This window comes from Hemibagrus wyckioides, linkage group LG04 (assembly GCF_019097595.1).
Source record: "Hemibagrus wyckioides isolate EC202008001 linkage group LG04, SWU_Hwy_1.0, whole genome shotgun sequence".
Taxonomy (NCBI): domain Eukaryota; kingdom Metazoa; phylum Chordata; class Actinopteri; order Siluriformes; family Bagridae; genus Hemibagrus; species Hemibagrus wyckioides.
Window position 1 is genome coordinate 6,305,230 of NC_080713.1, and position 23,300 is coordinate 6,328,529.

General features: G+C 38.4%; 1 protein-coding gene across 4 annotated transcripts in view; it reads right to left on the reverse strand.

Moving 5' to 3' along the window:
• The window catches only part of mob2b (MOB kinase activator 2b), a 52,296-nt gene that overhangs the window by 2,406 nt on the left and 26,590 nt on the right, over nt 1-23,300 (reverse strand). For 2 of the 4 annotated variants that reach the window (XM_058387576.1, XM_058387577.1), the window contains 3 exons: nt 2,482-2,642; nt 1,582-1,675; nt 367-491 (listed from right to left, as the gene is read on the reverse strand). In XM_058387576.1, the coding sequence (XP_058243559.1) occupies nt 367-491; nt 1,582-1,675; nt 2,482-2,642 (380 nt within the window). Of the gene's footprint in view, nt 1-366; nt 492-1,581; nt 1,676-2,481; nt 2,643-12,722; nt 12,988-19,684; nt 19,841-23,300 lie in introns of those variants that run through there. The other 2 variants (XM_058387575.1, XM_058387574.1) reach the window with 2 other exon arrangements.

Consider the following 23,300-nt stretch of genomic DNA (forward strand, 5'->3'; position numbering starts at 1 on the left):
CATGTGTCTGCATAATTAATTAGACAAAGCTCTGACCATGGAGACTAGTGTAAACAGTCACCTTAAAGAAAATTTCACCACTTAATCAAGATCAAATTGTAGCCTTCGATTATGTGAAGCGTCCGCGGCATGAATGAGTGGTTACTATAATGCATTAAAATGAACCTGCATTTCTGTTTCAGAAAAACGAACACTGAACGTTGATTTGAATCACTTTTATGGACCTGAGCGTGGTCATGTGATCTGCACACTAAAATACATGGGATGAATTCCATATTTGCATCCATGAATGGCCAGTATTGTTTATTGGGTTCTGGAAGTGTCTCTGAGGCACCACTAGGTGGCAGTAGAGGCTCACACACTTACCATATTTTGTGGGAAAGATGTCCTCATCAGTGACGAGCTTCTGGACTGAACTCATGACGAAGTCTACGTACTGCGGCGCCGTGCATTTCGTCTTCTTCCCTTTCTCGTCATACCAGTAGTATGTTCTAAGAGAGAGAGAAGAGAGGCTTGATATCTCAGGATGCACAGAAAACTTTAGTTATTATGCAAAACCCCACAGCAAAAATCAGTTAAAATTACAGGAAAACATAATCCGACACGATGGTGTATCATTAACTACAGCGTGCGGCTGACCATCTGCGTATGAAGCTGAATGTGTGTTTGATCAGCGTTCCCTTTTCTTCTTTCGGTTTATCTCCTGGCAGGTGACCCACTTACAGAGCAGCTGCAGGGTTTTTGGGCGTCACCTTCACAAACAAAAGGGCTTCTGTGCACACATCCTGGCTGAGGAAGAGGAGTGGGTGGGTTTCAGCCAGTTTAGCACTTGTGTGTGTATATCTAGTCCTTTTAATGAATGACCTTTAACCTGGGCTGCAGATATGTTGAGGTGAACGTGTCTGGAAAAATGTCTGAAATATTTCGAAACTTTGTCTGCTGTCGCCTGTCAGATTGTGCAAGCGCTCTTCTCTGGTTTGATGATGAACGGATGATGCATCGGAAAGTGCAGAGCAGGTGTCTAACTCTAAACCGAATCAATTAGGATAATGTACCTTTCACTAAAGCACATACGACATCTTGACCGAATCATGACATTCACTGCGTGAGGAAATCACACTTAGCTAACAAGGTTTTAGAGCTTTAGGCAGACTGCCTGCATTTACTGCTCTGCTTGTTAAACTTAGACCACATGAACCACAAAAATTTAGATAGAAGTTAAACATACATTTTTTTTTTAATTTCATTCACATCTGTATTTAATTTTTAGTTCTAAAAGATTTAAAAGACTGAAAGGGTCTAGCTTTACAATCTCGGCTAGACTTTTTCGGTGTCCTTGGTGCTCTGGTCACTTTTATCTCCCCGTATCATCTTTAATCAGCAAGGTTAAAACACAACACTTCACACACTGCCTCCCAGAGGTGAAGCCCATCTGATGGGGCAAAGGGTGACCTCAGAGACAAGTTCATGACCTTGAGCAGTCATCAGTCCATAGAGCGAGTCTTAAGTTGCCAGGGTGGCTGCAGGATCAATAAGTTATGGTGAGGTGAGAGTGAATAATGCAGGAGGGAGCGTTCTTACGTGTTACAGGCCGACATGACTGGACACGTGTCTCCTGTGCAGAACTCGGACACCGTGCTGTACTGCAGGTTGATCAGATTGAAGAACGTCGTGGCTGTGGAGAAGAAAAGGAAGTAAATGGATTTGAAAGCTGTGTGTAAATGTTGACTTTTATTTGTACAGAGCAGTTAACAGTTAAGGGCTTGAACTCGCAACCATCTAAATATCTAGTGTCACACACACTCAATACACTTCAGGACACATCTGTCTCGGGTTCTAATTACAGTCGTATTAAATGTTCAAAGAAAACCGCTGAAAAGATTCCACAATAATTACCACCCTTTAGCAGATACGCGCTATAAACCGCCCAATGGGCGTGGCCTAACTACCTCTATTAACCATAAAAGGCTCTGATAGAGACACATTGTGCTGATTTAATCTTGAGAAGAAGAAAAAAAGACAAGAAAAACATTCAGTTTCCCAAAAATAAGGCCTTGTTTTATGTTTCTCCGTGGCTCTAATGAAAGATCTGCCCGAGAGATAAAAAATCTCAGGAAATGCAAACAATGGTCTATGTTCTCTGGAATGGTGCTGGAATGTTAATCGAAGTTCAGTCTTTCGACAACTTGCATGCATTACATAAGCCTGAAATAACATGCTGCTTTTTCCTGTGATGGACAGACATCTGACAAATAAAGGGTGTTTCTAAAATATCTGCTAATGCTAGACATAACATATCAACCAGTCAACTTCCCTGTGGTTTTGGCTGCACAACTGGCCATTATTCATCCATGAGAGCATTCCTAGTTAGGATATATTTGCAACCGAAACAGCTTCATAGAAACGAAAGCATCTAAGAGCATCTGCTCTTAGACAAAGAAGAGACAAAGAAGACGAGGAAATGGAACTTAATACGCTTACTGTTACTGGCGAGCCATTCGTTTAAGTCGATCTCAGGTGGCAGCACCACCAGCTCCTTCAGGTCGAAGTCGACGACCCTTACTTTGGTGTAGTCTGGCTCTATGTACGGCTTCTTCTCCTCTGTGGGTGGCTTCTTTCCATTTGGCTTCGTCTTAGACTTCCTGTAAAGACAGGCAGATAGATCAGTATTTTGCCAAATTTGCCATACTTTCTTATTTTTTGGTCATGCTTCATTTTAGACTTTCCGGAAAAATCTTCACTTTTTTTTTTTTGTTTCTGCGCTTCATTTGGTTTAATCTTAAATGTCTTATTAAGAGAGTAATAACCCTGGCAATAAGTTTCCTTTCCCATCTTTGGTGTCCTGTACCCTAACTTTGGTCTGTGAATTGTATTAGCAAGAATGACGGATGTGTCAGTAGTAGCATCGCCTAATAATAACTCCATCTAAATGGTGACTCCTTGTGCTATGGTTTACGTAATGTACCAAAATCCCATGGGAGTAGGCGATTTATATTTTTAAGAAGGCGAGGACATATTGGACATACAGGGTTTTTACCACATTCTTTCATTCCACTTGAGTAAATACCTAGTTCTGGGGTTTCTAGGTCAGGATTGCTGTGGTTATACCAAAAATCTACAAATTACGCAAATATTCAGGGAAACAGAACCAGTTCATTAGAAAATATCAAGTGCAGATGCAGGGACAGGTGGGATTAGTCAGAAGTTGTCCCGGAAGGTGGGTGTACGTGGGCGTATTTGGAGTATGAGCAAAATAAAACAAAACCAAAAATGCAAAAAAAAAACCCAGTTCCATGAACACACCTACTTTGTACCATTTTATATTTGGCTTCTATCTATATTTGTGTAGAGTGCTTTACAAGGTGTACAAATGTAGGGACTAGGGACTGTAATAACATATCTACGTCTCTTGCTTCTCGTTTCATGCTTCAAGGAAAAAACTTAAAAGAAAAAATGAGAAGTAAGAGACGTGGATATGTTATTAAAGTCCCTAGTCCCTACATTTGTACTCATAAGGATATTTAAGTGTTATTAAATGTATGAGAAAAAGAGGTAAACAAATGTGAGGTAAAAAAAAAAAAGAGGGAGAAATAATGTGCTAAAAATTAGCGAATGTCTAAAAACTTTCAAGTCTTATTAGACAAACATATCCTTTTTGGTCCAATACATTACCATTTCCCATACTTTCCAGATCTAAAAATCAAGACTTTAAAACAATTTTTTTTTTTTTCCACTTTTTCCAGACTTGCACAGTAGCCAAATGAGCTACGCAGCCTAAGCAGAATGCATACTTGCTAACACTTCTAACCTTGGCTTGTAATTAACCAATGAGGTCCCCAGACACACAGGCTTTTCCTGCCTGGGCTATTTATAGTAGTGGAGGGTCATATTACAAGCAGACCTCCACCCCACTTTCACTCCACCACACCCAATGTCGAATATCAAACGCTCCTCTTAAGCCCCTCACACAGAAGCGGAGGCCATAAAGGGGGTCGACTGGTTCAGGGGGTTTGTGGCGTCAACCGTACGTCATGGTACAATCTGTCAAAGCCACAGACAAGCAGGTTGTGTGGAACAGAAGTGGGTACTTTGCCATATACCTCATTCCCTCTTTTTAGATATTTGTGGTTGCGCTATTTCATTTCGCCAGAGAATAAGGCATAAGGGTAATTACTACATTTATAGGTTTATTTTGCAACATAAATACAACACTGAATGTTGAACGTATATTATAGGCTATGACTAGCATATGACAGCACAACAATGTTCCTGTATTGCAGAAACATGACATGACTAAGGGTTGCTACATTCACAAACACATCATGAAAGATTTCATATCAACAGCCACTCTTGTGACATTCATAAATCCAGATTTTACAATTAGCAGAATCCAAACAGTTTAACTGTGATGCTAATTCACACTTCAGTGTTTAGCATTCTCAATATCATCATTACTCATGTATTTAATTCATAAACATGGAAAACAAGCACTGGCACAATTGGCCTTGGTTGTAGGATTAAACACTGAAATCGTGGTTAGCTTTGAAGCTAAGTATAATCACAGCGTAATTCTAATCATTAACAGTCTTTTCTGATAAATTTATCAACATATCTGAGGTAAATGTTTAGTAAAATATCAGGACATGCTTTGGTGAAAGAAAATACATTGAACCTATCGCTTTGGTCTTTGTCAAACTTTGCTCTGTGCCAATTATGACATAATGCCAAATTAGAGTGACGTCGGTATTGTACTTAAATTATATATTGAACTGAAGATAGAAGTAGACTTAGAAATAGAACAAGTTTTACCTGTCTGTTTATAGGGAAAGAAACCAGACTATACACTGTACTCCATTAAAGGAGATCTAAATCCTCCAGAGTACTACTTCTCAGCAATAAGCTCTATGTTTACTGACACATAATCCCAAATTGTGGTTTTGACACCTTTACAATTCCTCAGTTCCGTTTCAGCACACAAATAAGTCATTACTGTGGTCAATTGCGTACGGGAACAGGTAAGTTTACCAATAAAACCGATTTATCTCGAAAGCACTTTGAGAAGCATCTGTGTTCAACAGGCTATCATTGTAACAGCATCTGTCGCGATTACTTCTGGGCTCTTGTTTAGCTCAACTAAAGAGCTTTTCACTGACTCAATGACCCTTTTAGTGGAAAAGAGAAAAACTTGATTTTCTGCCATACTGGCCTCAAGTCGCTGGCTTCTGTATTGCGATTGATTGGCCAATAACAGCAGAGCTACTGTATAAAGCTGTGTATGTGTGTACAGGCAGTGTGCCCCTGCTCTTTAAGCAGCTGTTCCCATGTTATCCTGCATGGCCTCTGGTCCACACATACAGCATGGCCTTGTTGCTTTTAGGCTGTATGAGCTGCCACACACACACACACACACACACACACACGCCTAAGGCACAAGAGCCTCTTCTCCACCCTGGGCACTAACTACGGCCGTCCACAAGCAATCCAAGCACCATCTGCACAAACTGAAGAGAGCTGAACATTTGTAGTTGCACTTCGAGCAGTTTGTTGAGTTCATCTTTACTGCTAAGGCAGAACAGCCCAATATTTAGCATTCTCAATATCGTCATTACTCATGTGTTTCATAAAGATGGAAAACAAGCATTTGCACAATCCGCCTTGTTGCAGGATTAAGTTGTGGTTAGCTCAGTAAAAATACAATATACTTCTAGTCCTTAAGAGGCGTTTAAAAATAGTTTCCTCAACACATCTGAGGCAAATGTCTGTATTCTGGATAGTTTGAATCAGTGACACGATTTAAATGAACTTCATATTCATATTTTCATATGTTTCATATGTTTCATATATTTTCATATGTTCATATTTTAAAACTAGAGTTGGGTTAGCATCCAATGCTAAGTGTGAACCACAGTGCAAATCTAGTCATTAACAGTTTTTCGCAGTAGTTTCTGAACATATCGGAGGGAAATGTTAATATTCCGGATAGTTTGTATCAGTAACACAACTTAAATGACCTTGTGTGGAGTTTAAAACTGGAGTTAGCATTAAGTGCTAAGTGTAAATAATAGTACAAGTCATTTTGTAGTAGTCTTTTCTGAGGTACATGTTGATATTCCTGACATTTTGAAGCACTAACACAATATAAATGTGGGAATTCACATGATTTAATTTAGGAAATGTGTAGTAAAATATCAGGACATGCTTCGGTGAAAGAAAACACATTGAACCTATCGCTTTGGTCTTTGTCAAGCTTTGCTCTGTTTCAATTATGACATAATGCCAAATTAGAGTGACGTCGGTTTTGAAACTGGCGTTAGCATTAAGTGCTAAGTGTAAATATAGTACAGGTCATTTTGTAGTAGCTTCACGAAACACCTGAGGGAAATGCGGATATTCCGGACATTTTGAATCATTAATAAAATTGTGTACTAGATTTGGCTTAGCATTTGGCGCTAAGTGTCATTCACTGTCTTTTCCTTTTGCGCATCTGAGGAAAAAGGCTTATGTTCCAGATGTTTCGAAGCAGTAGCGCAATTAAAACTTTGACAATTAATGCAATAGTAATTACAGTGCAATTCCAGTCATGACAAAATTTTCCATGTTTTCTTTACACATCTGAAGATAAATATTGATATTCCTGTATTTTGTTTAGAGCATACAAAGTGGTGTTTGTTAGCATTCTATGCTAAGTGTAAATACAGTGTCATTCCTGTCAGTAACAGAGTTTTCTTTATGATTTATGATACTGTGTGGAATGCTGACACAAATCTTAACAATTTAAAAGACTTGGTTTTACTGTTCAAAAGCTATGAAGCGACTAAAATACAACAATAAAAAAACAAAACAAAATAAAATAGCACCATAAATTTAGAAACCGTCATCATTATGGCAACATTACCACAATATTGTGCTGTCTATATGTACTGGAATAAAAGAACCAGAGAATTAAGGTCCTTTTTTGTAGGTCCCTCACATTTTTTTTTATGTTGAAGTTGTTTAGATTTTACTACTTCAGATGTATACATCTTTTTTCCAGACCACCAGCCAATCAGTCTCATTTGGTCTCAACAACAGTCTTGGTTTTGTTTCATGTGCGTATTTAGACGTAAACAGCTAGCAAACCCCAGATCACAACTTTCTGAATCCATTTGGGACACCAACTCTTGCTGTTTAGAGTACAACATGGCTAGTCAGAAGACATTTAGCAGACGGTCACCCCTCCTTCATTTGAGAATTCATTTAAGAATTATTAGTTTTAGATAAGGTTGTCTGAGGACAGCAGGGACGAGCAGCAGAAGCTGGCTTTAATTTACAGAATGTGTGTCTCTTTTAAGGCCTGTTTTTTTTGGCCTCCATAAAGGATCACTCTGTTCAAAAACAAAGCTGCAAACCCCCTACGGCGCATTTTTGGGCTTGTTGCTCTCCCTTTTTTGCTCATTCAGACAAACAGTTTCTGGTTCCTGGAAAAGCGCAGCACTCCAGCCAAGAAGAGGCCACTGATCCCGGCCTTAAAAAAAGAAAAAAGACAATGCCAAGCCTGGAAAAGCGCACAGTTAGCCTTTGGGCTAAGAGCGTCGCTTTCCAAGCTTTGCATTGTTATCGTGGCTGATGAAATAATCAGAATCAGAAGCTAGCAGGACTTTAGAAGAAAGCTTTTGATCCTTTAGACAAAGAAAAAGGAAGGTTGTATGATTCACCATGTAAATGCAAGCAAACTACACTGGATTTGAAAAGGATGTTCACACTGAAGTAAAGCAAAGTATGCCCCAAATTCTTCCAGTGGTGAGAGGATGAAGCAGGTGACAGATGAAGACACAGCTGGTAGGTCACTAAAGGGAAAAATGTTACCCTGTGCCAAGCACATGGGCCTTCTGGAAAACATGAGGACTGCAAAGGACAGACTCTTTCAAATGGGTGTACAAGGTGGAGACAAACAAATTACACAAGCTAGTCCAAAAACATTTGCCAACTGGACGGCCTCTACACAAACCCAAAAATGGAAAACATCATGAGACAGGATCACTTAATCCTAATTCATTCAGGGCTCCACTACTACCACTACTTTCTAGGAAACGGCCATTATAAAAATGCATACGTTTTCCTGTACTCATCTGGCGGATGCCTTCACTTAGAGTGACTTCAGAACAACCTACGCACTCGAGGGCTGCTAGAAGCTTCTTTGCATAGCTAACTATCTAACGGGACGCCACTTGGAAAGAGGAGGAAAATGGTTGCTTCATTGGGTCTTTGGATTGTTGAGAAAAGTTAATGACTTCATTTGGAACTGTCCTAAACTTAGAAAGGGGTTGCTTGAGGGTTTTTAGATAGTTTAAGGCACTAAGGGGATAAAGATGTTCCATGTTGAACTACTTTGTCGTAAGGGTTCAACATGGAACCGTCAAGAGCCCCCCCAAGTGAACAAGCCAAATCAGGTAAAGGTAAAAGGATTTCTTTGCACGAGGGGGTCCAACAGTGTTTCCTCATCATTCCTGGGACTTGAACACTCAAGCTTTTGTTCATTAACTGATGCTGTGTTATCAATCATTCGATATGAACTAAAATGTACTATGAGAAAGGAATTCGGAATATTCATTAACTACAAAGCAGTTAACTAGTTAACCAGTATTAACTAATCTATTCATGCTTCATCGCACTACTCAGTGAACTGTTCTTCTTCTTTTTCAGTAAATCCCCTACAGTTTTAATTTAGGTAAGATGTTGTTTTAGCAAAGCTCATGCATGAACAACTTGCCTGGGACAAGAGATATCTATGGCGCCGAGAAGAAACTGTGACTGGATAGCGAAGAACTGCTTGCTAAATATCATAACCTAGTTCACGTATGGCCTCGGCGCTTCCCCGCATTCACACTATCCTGCGCAAAAGTTGCCTGCATTCCTGCGAGATTAAGAATGGCTTTCGCAGGCACGTTCAGTCCTGTGCCTTCTCTATCACAGGCGCTCCCAGATCTCTCTAGTCATTTCCTATACTTTAGAGTGGAACTTCAAAAGCTGAGCAAAAAAAAAAAAGAAAAAAAAAAAGAGAGTACAAAATAAAGAACAAAACGGGAGACTTGTGGAGATAAGACTTGATGTTGATTCATATCCTGAGCAAGAAAAAAAAGAAAAGAAGCAAAAGCCTAGAGCACAAGGTCAAAGGAACCAAACTGATTCACTGAGCAGTATTAGGAAATTGGTTTTTTAAAAAAAATTAGCAGTGACGTGATTTATAAGCAGCAATGAGGCGTACGTTTTCCATACCCTTTAAAATCACCAATGCTGAACGTGTACCAAATACATTCAATTTCAATCCAGTTTTCAGCCCTCCAAGTCGAAAAAAACCCAAGACTGTGTTTAGAATCCCTTAATCATAGCCCCTCGTTCATATCACTATTTTTCATGATATGTTTCCTCTAGTTAAAAGTTCCTGAAGCCCATTTAACCACAGTTTCAGATGCCTGTGGCCTCAGCTCATGCAGGACTGCTTTCTACTGCCTGACCTGGCCACATTCAGCTCCATTTATGGCTAATCATTGAAATAGTGGGTGGAGGACAGAAAACAGAATAACTCCTGGCACTGGGGAAGTTTTCTTTTTCTTAAAATAAAACCACAATCAAAGCTGGAATGGGTTTTGGGAAGCAGAACGCAGCATTGAACGTTCTACTTAATAGCGCTGTTTCCTTAGACAAGAAAGTTAAAGAAGATCAAGAATCAAGGCGGCTTGAAGGGTTTCACAGCAGGATCGTCTGCCCATAGCTGGGAGAAGATGCTTTATGAGAAAAGCCGTGAGCCATTGATAGAAGTAGAGGGAAATACTAGAAAGAAGGAGAATGGACGGAGGTGGTGGGAATGCAGGAGCTATTCTGGTCGCCACGCTGAGTCTCGTGGCTGCATTTGTACAGAAAGATGAGCATGCTGACCATAAAGCAAATGCTGATCACACATGATAGGACTTCTGCTATTCCAGTGCAATAGTAGACCTATTTTATTTTTCGGTCTATAAAAGGATATGACTGATAATTCAATACCTTTTTAAAAAAATCAGCATTTTCATCACTCATTTCTTGCAAAACTAATTCATTATTGTATCATGTACTCAGAAATATAATCATACTTCCCCTAAACTAGCAAAAATATGGGCCAGACATGCTGAGAAACATTCCTCAGGCCTTAGTTGACGTCAAGAGCCATGATAAAAAGCATTCCTTCCTTTATTGATGCATTATGTAACCTACAAAAAAAAAAAAAAAATCTCCAATGTACAAGACAGTAGGTGCACCAATAAGGAGAAGTATGCTAGCCCTTGAGAAGGCCGTATTGTTATTAGTAGTTATCAACAATGTCTTCTAAAGGCTTTAGAAGCAACACAGTTTGCACACTAATCCAATTTTCTTTGCCAGAATGTTAACTATTTCGACAATCTTGAGAGACAAAGCCTCCTACGCAGAACACTGACTGACCTTCATCTTTCAAAACACGGCCAAAATGGGAAATATGAGCAAGAGACCCTTAATTAAATCTCAGCATGTCGGAATAACACATCAGCCATACGTGTGAACCTTTTAAGTGACCGTAGATATGGAAAAAGCCAGTCCTAGTATAATCTAATCTAATCTAATCTAATCTAATCTAATACAATATAATACAATACAATACAATATAATACAATACATAATAGACTTGCCAAAACAAAAGTGGATGTGATTCAGCCACCAATCAGAAGACGTCCAAACAAACCTGGTCATCTAACCATATGCTGAAACGAGAAATCCATCAGAGGTGTTTCAGCTGTAGTCATTACTCAGAGTGTCGTTTAGTGGCTCTGACTCCAGTGTGGCTGCCATGAGCGCTCCGGGCCCTTCAACCCGCTATTTAAAATCCCATTATAGAAGTACCAAATCAAGCCTTTCTCCGAAAAGCCGCAATGTGTGGGAATGCTTCGCCTGCAGCGCTGCCAGTACTGTTATTTAGGAAAATAACAGGGAAAAAACGGGGAAGCATGACCTAGAATACTTTAAACAAAATGTTTGGGATATTGCTGAGACATGCTACATTATATTCTGTGGGTATTATCCTTAATTGTCTTATTATGTACCGCAAAAATGCCTTAAGATTTAATTGAGTAATTGGGTAATAATTTGGACTTTCAAATAAGTTGGGAAAACTGCAGGTCAACATACGAATCAACCAAGTTGAAGAAAAGTTTTTTTACGAGTAAAACAGAGTCAGTGGATCCAGTGTTCATTCCATTTATCCTGTATTTCACCTGGTTAAAGGTCACACTGCCACTCCATATCATCTTTCAGTTATGACAGTTGATTAGAAAGTTGGGTTTGTTTGAGTTTGTACTCAAATAAGGAAGTCAGCATGGTTGTTTATTTGGTTCGTGGAAATCTGATACTCCTTGACATCAGCAATATACTTTAGAAATCATAGTAGATTGATAATAAAAAATATATTAATATATAGTCATTTCACATCATGTAACTTCAGCGACTGAATAGGTCTTTTTCTTTCTTAGCATGTCTTTTTGTATCTCTATTTTTCTTCATTTTCAGTTCCAGAAAATGGGAATTCAGCTACACAACCATATAGGATATTTCTTGTTGAACGTCAAAATCCAAGAAAAATTCTTAACCCATAATAATAATTCTTCAACATTAATCATAATAAAAATGGGTACAAAAAGGCATCATGTATTGTTCATCAGCTGAATAAAAAAAAAAAACTGGCATATTTGTGAGGTGTAAAAGGAATAAAACACTTTGTATGCACCGTTACAGGGAAGTAGTCCACACCGAGGATGTACACTACCTTAATCAAAGATTTTTTTTCCCCTAACAGCACAATGTGTTTTCTTCCTTCCCTAAAATTCTACTCTCAACTCTATTTTTTTTTTACTGCGCTAAAACTATTACATTCTACTCTATTCAAAATTCAATTCTACTCTTTATGCATGTCTGTTCTATATTCTACTGAATTTTATCTATTCCACAATCCATTCTATTCTACTCTACGTGCCATGAGAAATTCAATTCATATGCAAATAAACATGACCTCATTAATAATGATTTGCTGAACCGATTTACCAGCAATTAAATCTATTAAGTAGATGAAAAAAAACTTCACACTTCCACACCAACATTAATTTTAAGACATTAAAAAAATCCCTGATCCAGTCAGCAGTAACAATAATAACACTATCCACGTCCTTCTTCTTCTTTTGCTTTAGGCCACAAAAGTGTGAGTTCATTAATGCGCCATCACATTTTTCATGCACTGACAGGACTTCAGCTGGTTAACACAATCAGAAACACACAAGACGGAGCAAGTCTGTTTCCTAAAAGCCCAATGAAATCCTTTAGGGTAATTCCAAGACAGGGCAGATGTGTTTAAACAAGAAGATTATGTACACAGATCAAGTGCATAGATAACACACCTTTTGGCTTTTTTTTTTTTTTTTTTGCAACTTGGTTAAGAAGAAAAAGGCAATTATGTAATATTGTGATCTTATCTATAGTAAGACTGAAGTTTATTGGACATTTATTATAGCACTAAAAACAAGTCACTTTCAAAGCCCAAAGCAGATAAAGTTGGGAGTTTAGTTTTAACGTCATTTGCATGAAATTACAAACCATCAAAGCCATGCACGGATCACTGGCAGCAAAATTGGTGCAACTTTTCACTTTTATTCATTATGAGCAAAACCACAAATGTGGACATTCACCTTAGAACCTTGCCCACCGCCTGCAGGACCATTTTACAGCTTAATCCGTTTTTAGACCGCTGACTGAGCGCGCTGTCCCCGGATATGGTGTGATCTCCGACCATTGCAGACAAACTCCAGTTGTTGTTTCTTAATTTCTCGTGTTGTGTTTTTATCTTCCTCTCTTGTCTATCTTTCGCAACGATTCGGCTTCGATCGCGCGTTCACATTGAAATGGCTCTGATTTGCCCTGCCACTTTTCATCGGCGCCTCTCAGTGCACGCGCTCGCTGGATCTGGTGGCTAACTTCAGACCAATCAGAAAAGAGGTAGGAGGCGGAGTCAAGGCGCAATACCCGGAATTCAAGAGTACAACATTTCAAATAGCTCAATCTGCCCTACACACGCGCACTGCTTAGGGTAGCAAATAAAGCCTTGTTACGCACTTCGTCTAGTGCACTAGATCACAAAGACATTATTTTTTTTGTTTTACACTTGAGCGTCAAGTTGACAAAGCTATACACAAAGCCGAACGTTGTTTCGCACTTGGTTTATTACAAGTTATTAAAAAGAATTAGTATATATATATATATATCTCTTATCACTACAGTACATAAATAAATGTTGCCCTTGATAAGTAGGGTAATACATACTGTTTAATACAGGTTCATAAAAGTCACACACACAGACACCACGCCACGCGCGCGCGCGCACACACACACAAACACCACGCGCACGCGCTTACTTTATTTGAGGTATTACTTAAAATCAAGGGCTCTCTATCCAGAAACCTCACTCCAATGAAAAAATGTTGTAGCTATATATACACACACTATATGTGCAAAAGTCTGTGTGCACCTAAACATACGTGTTCCACAACACAAAACAACCCTAACTCCAATTCTAACCCTTTAGAATGTCTCTGTATGCTGTAGGATTACGATCCAGCTTCAATGGAACTGACGAAAGCCTTCCCAGAAGAGTGAAGTTTATTATAACAGTGAAGGAGGGACTAAATTTGGAACGAGACGTTCAGAAAGCACATCAAATTCTTATAGTCAGGTTTCCAAAAAACTTTTGGCCATATAGTGTAGCTTAAGTGCTAGGTTTCATACTAGATTTGCCGGAAGATCAAGCTATTTATACTAGCTAGATACAGTATGTTCACCAGGACCACTAACATTTTGCATTACTTGGTCAAACTCAATATACGACATGGTCCACAAGGTGCTGAAGTAGAGCAGAGATGATTATTCCAGTTTGCGGTGAATTTAATTCCCAGCAACGATATGAAAAGTACAATAGAACGATAATAATTTGCCATTGAAAGAGTTTAATATCTAACAACTGTGAGCGGGAAGAAAAGGCATCATATGGCATAGATAATTCCAATGTCAATGACAAAAAACATTTTGTATGTGTGTGCACACTTCTGTGAAGTTATAAGGGATAAAAAAAAAACCCTCCAACAAAATCTCCCTTTTCCAGTCGCAGAACTCTTTGTGTGCGCCTTTTGAGACGGCTTGACATTTTTTCAAGACCTGGCAACCCAGGCTGTCGTTGAAACTCTGGCTTTGTGTTGCAGACCTACACTGAAAATGTCTACCTGATGCTTTATTTATGGTTCTAATCACTCATTTATGGAGTTATATTAAAGTATCATACCATAATGTGATAATAAAATATTAATAGCACTGCAATAAAAAAAAGCGTTCTTTATTTTATCCATCTCATTAAATCCCTCCACCCTATGACTTACTTCCCTTCTTGGCAGTTATTTTGGTGACATATTAACTGAAAAGTTCAGGCTCAGCTCTCTACTACTTCCTGCAGGAAAATTCAATGCTTTTTCCCCCCATTCAAGGGGTCAAAGATCCAAGAGCAAGAGCATAACATTCCCACTAACCCCCCCTCAAAGTGTACTCAGTGCTACTTTGTGTTTTGACTGTGCAGACGTGTTATCACAATGTCAATGTACAACTACGTGGAATTTCCCAACAGACACGTCCAGACTTGACGCTCAACGCCTCTACCCCGGGGAAACGGATTCTCATCCTAACAGTCAAACACACACACAACGAAGATCTACTGCCTCGTTTGCACACCATATGGTAAAAAGCACTCGTTGATCTTGTATTGGCAAAGCCTTTGTTACACAAGCTGACTCATTACTCAACTCTAACCAGAAAATAATGCTTTAAAAACCATGTTTCATTTCCTGAATTGTAGCACGGCGGGAACAGGCATGTGTCTACTGTCGACAAATGTTTACAACACTGCATAGTACTGTGGAATTGTTTTTCCAATTTTTTCGCCTCCGCCAAACGTTCAAATAAGGCCATCCAACAAGATGGACCTTGGAAAGTGTCCTCGAGATGCTTTCTGAATATGGCTGGGAATTTCTCTTGCATTCAACATTTTCGCTCGTCACACAACTCAACCCAAATGAACACCACTGGAATGAACTGGAACACTTACTGTATCCTAGACCTCCTCACCCAACATCAGTGCTATCTTACTAATGCTTCAACATTTAGTGGAAAGAAGAGCAAATAACAGCAATGAGGGGACAACATCTGGAATAGGAGGTTCAACGAGCACATGACGATATTGTGGTCCACAACATTTTGGCCATATAGTTGTGAGGTATTACTTTAGAGATGCTGTTAAAGGAAAAGAATAGGAAATGTGGTGGCTGGAGTTACAGTTATAAACACCAATTATTTTTCTATAATAGCACATCCTGAAGGAGTTGATTCCACTTACACCAAAAAATTCTAACTTGATTATTAATTAAAGAATGACATCATACGTTTTAGCAGTTTACAGTTAAGTGTAATGCGGCGGATGTTCATAAGTCTGTAAAGTTGTAAAATAACACAAAAATGCAAATTAATGTTTGTCTCATTACCGAAAAACTACACCCTGAAAACTTTTCCACAGTGGAAATCTTAAAGTTACAGCTTTGACCAATCAGCATTGAGAACCCAGCAGTAGTGTGTTACAATAAGCAATAAACCATGTAATCATAATGTATTATAGCAAAAACATGGTATATCCATCACAACTTTATGTCTCAGTGATGGTAAAGCTACGATATGTTGAAGGTATCGAATGAGGATACCTGAAGGCCTTTTCCACACACGGACAATGTGTTTAGCTTTGCTGAGGTTTTGTTAGCAGACGCCTAGACAAAACACTGGTGCTATATTATGAAAAACATAGTTACTTGACCTTTTACAAGAATGTGAGGTATTTAAGCAGGAAAAGCAGGTACATTTGAAATAGAGGTGTAAAATAATTGATTTTAATGTCCAATGGAGTTGGAAATATTGGACATTACTGATTGGACATAAGGATTTCTGTACATTTGATTTAAAAATTGTGGAAGAAGTCTCTAGTGTTAGTGATGTGTAATCAGTCAGCAAGCTTCCCTCTGAAGGAAGAAGGAAAGTCTTCAGGACAGAGGGGTTTGCTCTTGGTAACATGCTGAGTGTTTGAGTGTTTCGTTAAAATTGGGGGGGAAATACATAGTCTTCTGAAAAAACAACTGGTTGTGAAATCATGTACTGTAACAATACCTACAATATTCGATTCTATAGCTACTGCTAGGTCATTAATGATGTACTATGTACTGATCAGTGTATTTGTGCAGTATGAATACAATCGGGACATACTACATCGGCCATGTTGGCATCGTCAGACGTCAGATTTTTAAATTTTTTTTCAGAACCCAGCAACTGATTGTGTTTTTCTTGTTTAAAAGTGAACAATTTACTCAGATGCTGTACAATTTAGGAACAACGTTTAATATCTACAGCAGGGGTCCCCAACCACTGGGCCGCGGACCAGTACCAGGCCGTGGATCATATGGTACGGGGCCGCTAAGAAACAATAAACTTATAATTTTATATATATATAACTTAAAATTATATGTATTTTAGGCAAATCGGAGCTTGTGCACGCGAGTGACAATCGTCCAGTGTGAACTACCAAAGACGTGATCTGAGAGAATCGCCAATGAGTCAAAATCATGCAGTGTGAAAGGAGGTTCTGACTGAAAAATACCTCGGCGATGACCAACAGCCAATAAGAGAGCGAGATACAGGACAGCGGTCAGTCCAGGGAGGAGTTTTAGACCATAATATGAGCGAGCATGGCTTTGGTTGGAGCACATTATTATAGTTTAATAGAGTTAACAGGTTTTTATAAAAACATGTCTTAAATATAGTTACATTAAAATACATAAGCTTTACAATTGCATCAAACAGAAATAAAGCAGAAATGTTTACCTGACCAGCCACAGCAGCACATTGCAAAATTATTCATCTGATCAATTCTGCAGAACGCACAAACCTTGTTCCCCACACTGACCATTTGGGTCTCATGTGTGATCTTGCGTTATTTCCTTATTATTTCTTGTGAAATGCAGTTTGCAGACCAGAGTTTGTCGGCAATTCTTCCTATTGTGCAGTCTGATCATCTGTGAACTTTCTGCCTGAGAATCTGGACACACTACTCCTTTAGTGTAATGCTTTTCATATTTTCTCATAGTGGAGTAACAGGGATTTTCAGAGTTCCGCTTTTATAGCTATTATAATGTAAGCGATAAGAGAAATGAGCTTTTCTCATGAACACTATTCGTATGTAAAAATAGACAAAATGTTGTAAATGTAAAATGATGTGGTGGTATATAAAAAGAAAATACCACTGGAAAACAAACCTACACCATGAATAAAAAAATCTGGGTGTTGTTATAGGAAAACAATCTGGGTGATAACAGTAACCCATGACATACTGAAATACGACATCCATCCATATCCTGGTGTTTATTAAAAGAATAAAAGAATAAAAGTGAATGATTAAGCTGTTTAAACCTACTCATAATGCAGAGAAAACAAAGCACATCCTCATGTGTGATCCCCCCCCATGCTATTCTGGTCGGTCTTAAACCTGACTATAGGCTGCAATGGCCACGAGCTATAAATATCCCCGAGTAAGCCGGTTAAATATTTCCACTCTTTAAAAATAAGAAGCTAAGTTAAGGAAGTGGTCGAGTTTGAAGAAAATGCACCGTCCGGCTACTTTAAGCGTCTCACTCTGAGGAGCATGACATCAGCGCGGCTGTCTGGTTACGCTCGTCATCGTAAAACCAGACGAATTAGACATGAGCTTGAATCAGCCGCACATTGTGCACAGCTGGCTCGTAAAAAACCTGCCTTAATGGTGATGTCAGATCAGACCTCTGCATTCTGCAAGTCTACATTAGAGATGACCTACTAATTTACTCCTAATTTTCCACAACCGCCTTTAAATCTGAAGTAGACCGAGGCACGAAACGGGTTGTGTGCTGGAAAGTCAAAAAAAAAAAAAAAAAAAAAAAAAAAAAAAAAAAAAAAAATGGAAGGCATCCAATTCTGGTCAGAAAGGTTAAACAGCCCGGTGTTTGTTGAGGGTGCGAGAACAGGGCCTGCTGAAGAGACCGAGGCAGAACAGAGGCCTCTTTGACTGCAGCTTCAGGTAAAAAAGAAAATAATGAGCCAGCCTACGAAAGCAATGACGAAGGAACGGAGGGCGTTGTGTGTTTTCTTTGCAAGCAGAATTCTTTCTAGCACGTCTAGCACTTCATTCTTTCCAAAAATACTCACTGCTAAATATCCTGCCTCTAAAAAAACCCCAAAACTCCAAAACCACAGCAGCTGTCGGAATTAGATACAGGCTTACAGCAGGCTGAATTAGATGCATGCTGACAGAGACATCTGCAAATGTTTAGAGCTCTGACAAAAATGGGGGAAAAAAGCACAATGAGACATCGACTAAGAATAAAACCGTCAACAGACCAGTAATCAGTAATAATGTACGTGTGTGTGTGTATATATATATATATATATATATATATATATATACACACACACACACACACACACACACATACACCATGATGTACAATAGTGGGCACTTATTGTCTTATTATCTCCATTACATATAGGTTCTAGTCCAGAGAAGGCTATCTATGTTGGCAGTATTCGTGCTCCTAAACTAGCAATCCAGAGAACAGGAGATCTGTCGAAGAACTAGAATCCCAACCAGACTTTTGTAGCCAGTTGCACCAAGTAGTCCCATTAAAAATGACTTGAAATCTCCTTGCATAACTTTTATGCAACCTGTAACTAATTATTTTTTTGTGGAAGACTACTTGAACTGCCAAAATTGCAAACACAAGATTCTTCTTTTAAAGTACCAGTGAGAAAACATATGTAAATACTTTTTTGAGATAGCTGTACTCATGTTAGACGCTTGTGAATCCAATGGCCCTCTGGGGTCATTGGTCACTGCAAGCTCCTTGCTTGATTTTGCGTTATTTCCATGATATTTCCAAAACCACAAAATCTTGGAGGGACTGACTAGAATATACTATAAAGCAGCTATTATTTGTATATTTTGATGTGGTCATTACAAAATATATATCAGAAAACCGGATGAAATTAATGGTAAGTTACATTACAAAAGGCAAAACAACAATGTCATTTATTAATCATTACACTTCATGCACTCTAGAATGCAGATATAGCTTGCAGCTGCTTCCTTGTTTTTTGCTCTCCGCTCCTAAAATGGCATTATTGCATGCCGCTGTATTGCAAAACACAATCTATTAGGATTTTGTTGAAATGACTCAAGCGATATTGAGAAAGAACAACCGTTTCCCTGTGATTTGATCATGGAGTAAGCATTTCCTGTTTGCGTCAGATTGTTTCTGATTGGCTGAAGTACGTGATTCTGTGAGTACAGGCATTAGAGAAATACAAAAATTAACGTTGGCCTTGAAGCTAGTCACAAAGTGGTCACTCTGAAAAGTCGAAATAAAAATGTTTTCCTTTCTAAACAGTGTGCGCCCAAGATATATACCGAGATCTCAAGATACAGCTACTAACGTATCGGTTTATAGTCCACATACACCCAAGCTGCACTTTGCACAGAAGGTACCTGTAAAAGAGCGAGGTGAGAATATGCCAAGACTGCTCCTGAGTGCTCTCGTCGCAGGCTGGATCGCTGCTCGCCTCTGCCATGATGTTATTCTCGACGCTTAGCTCGCAGTTTGAGATGCGGGTTCCTCGCCATACTTTTCCAACAGTCTCACATACACGGCGCACAACAGAGCGAATGAGCTCAGCTAGATCTGTGGAGTATGGATAAGTCTCTCGTTTGCTGATAAGGAGGTCTAGAAGTTACTGATTAGTCACTGTCGCCTTGGAGCATCCAGGGAGGGACGCAACTGCTTCAAATGGAGTAGCTACCACCTCTTTCTAAAATTGACTATAGACGGAGGTACTAGCGTAGATGGTGGTATTAGCGAGGACGAATAAGCCTCGCACACTGGAAATTTAGTTTTGAAACAGAGAACGGTGTGTTTCGCATGACAAATTGGTAAAGTGGAAACTGGGAAGAACTGTGGTACTGAACCCGTGAACACCTAAATCCGGTAACGTGAAACCCAAGATGTCAATGAAAGAACTCATGACATGACTGTCGCTTGTCACCATGCAGTAATATCTTCTAGAGAAACGTTTACAGAGCGTTGTGGAACGAGGAACCTGACACACAGACTTGGCCAGGATACGGATATGTAATGTTAGGTTTGTATTGGTCCTGATCAGTGGAGGTTAAAATGTACTTCTTGGGTTTGTTTCAGCATTTAAGGCTTTCGCTTCGTCTCATGTCAAAGTATGCCTCGCATATTAAAGTATGGAAAAAGGACCAAAGTCTCACCCCTCTCAGTTTCCCTCTGCTGGCCTACATCAAATTCAAGGCCTTGATGCTAACATACGAGACATCGCCTAGAACAGCACCCCTTTACCTTAACACTTTTCTTCAGGTTTATATTCCCTTCTGCAACCTGCAACCAGTTAACCGACACTTGGTAGAGCCTACTCAATATGGCAAGAGGTCCTATTCCAGAACTTTTGAACTGGCTGTTCCTCACTGGTGGAATGGACATCCAACCTTAATCCAGATAGCAGAATCTGTCAAAAGACTTACATTAGCTCTTACACCTCTACTCTGTGCATTCACTTAAAATAAACGGCTCCAAATTTTTTGTTTCCCCAAAATAAGCTAATTCAATCCATGCTAATTAGCCATAGCAAATCGAGCTGAGGAAATGCTCAATTATTATAACATGGACTTGTATTCTAAGTGAAAAAATGTTAGCACAAAGTATAAAATATTAATAATTTCACCCATTAAACTGACTTTCTTTTTAAATTAATATATTAATATAATATACTGTAGATGTACCAGTCAACATAATGTTATAGCACAGTGCTAAGGGGACAATTAAAGGGTTAAACGTTGGCCCTCGGAGCGCAAAAAACTTTCACCAAATCCTGTCCCTTAATGAAAATACATGAAAGATGAAAGCAGGAAGCCCGGACTCTATTGTGCGTTCCTCGCTTCCTCTTCTGAGACATCTGCGTGTTCACACAAACTTTTCCTGTGTTTATGTACGGCCGTGATAAGGCGCTGCTTTGGCTGTGCGCTCGATGGGAAACTGCTAGTTCGCCTTCCTCGAATATTAGTGCAAAAAAAATAAAACGGAGAGAGAACAGTAAGTTTCCTGAGAAAAGAATAGATTGGAGGAGAAAATGGAGTCCATACAGTGCACCTGTGTCACTGCTCGCATATTTATGACCAGCCAAACACCAGATGTGTTGAACGCTTTATAAAGATATAGTAAAAAAAACAAAAAAACAACAAAATAACCCCAGTGAACTAGATGACCTGACTTTTAGAATTATTCCCAGATCTTCTGAAACATTGTATGGGTGTTTGTATGTTTGTGTATATGGTCTAAATAATAATAATAATAATAATAATAATAATAATAATAATAATAATAATAATAATAATAGTAGACTTATTTGACTTCGCATTACTGTATATGCATAATGACAATATTTTTCATCTGCATTTCAAACTAAAAATAAATGAATTAATTTATTTTTAAAAAAGATGGGAGAAAATAAAATTAAATGGAAAAAAAAGAAAGAAAAATTCATCAAACACTCCCCTGGCAAAAAAAAAAAAACTCTAAATACTTGAGTCATTACTTACTCGACTGAAACTGGAGTTCATTAGTTGCCCAGGTGAAGAGCTGAATCATTTCAAACCACACACACAAACCAGAGACACAGACAAAATACCTAGGACGTTTTGTCTTTGCTCCCGGTTTAACATTCCACTGAGGACACTAATCAGCTGAGATCTTTTCTGACAGTTATGTAACACTGCCGTATCTCTAAAAGACCCTCGCGTTGTCACGGTACCAACATTTTGATGATATTGATTGCACAGTAAAGAAAAACTGCACAGTTTTCAACTTAATCTTAATCTACTGATATTTCTAGTGTTTTACCTGAAAGAATGTGTGTGTGGAAAAAAACCTGTTCATTCGCTTATGGTGGAGGTTTAGGTAGGTAGGTAGGGAGAGAGAGAATGAGAGAATGAGAGAAAGAAAGAAAGAAAGAAAGAAAGAAAGCAAAGATGCCTTAAAATAATAATAAAAAATTTATATAAAATTAAATGCTTCTACACAAAATATAACAAAAAGCAGGAGGTGCTACAGAATAATAATAATAGCTACTTTTAAGATAGATCTTAAATAAAAAAAAATTAAATTAATTAAACATACATAGTCCTATGCAAAAGTCTAAGCACCCTATTGTTTTGTGCAAATGTAATTATAACTGTTGATTTTATGACTTCCAATGACAGTTTCTTTACTGAGTCAGTAGAAAATCATATCAGATATCCAAACACTGCTTTTTCCAACCAAAAAAAAATTACATTTTTCAGGAAAAAAAAATTCTGTGGCATATTTAAATGTCAGTAAAAAAAAAGCAGCCTATAAAACCAAGCAGTCTTGTTTATGTTAGATGATATGGTCTGTTTCTTTATTCATTTCTTCTGCAAAATGTATTATTTTTGTGCTAGAAAAAATATCTTGGGAAATATATTTTTTAATCAAAAAAAAAAAAAAAAAAAAAAGTTCTAACAAAAATGTAGGGTGCCAAGACTTTTACACAGCACTGTGTATACAGCATTTAATTTATTTATATTTATTAAAATTATACCTTAAAGTTATTGCTAGGATTAATACTAGTTATAAAATACTATTACTGAAACAATACCACCCAAAAGAAAAAAATTATGGAAATGAACGAGCAGCTCTTAAATATAACTGGTGAGAAATTATGATTTAAAAACCCTTTACACCAAAAAACCTTATCCTTGTTAACTCTTAACCTTTTTCACTACAACACGAATTCATGGAAAGTTCCTCAGTCTACACAGAGACATGCTTCATTTTCAAAAACCCTGAATAAAACCAAACCCTGGGTTCACACCTGAGCTGAGCGTCAAACGCTGGTGCTGTGTAGCAGACACGTGACCTCTGCACTATCCTACCATGCATATATTGATCACCTAACTTTAATACTATAGCTATACTTCCCATCAGACCTGTGAGATTTCACGAAGTAACTGGTTTACATACTGGCTTAACACTACGTGAATGGATCACACACACTATCGTTCGATCTAG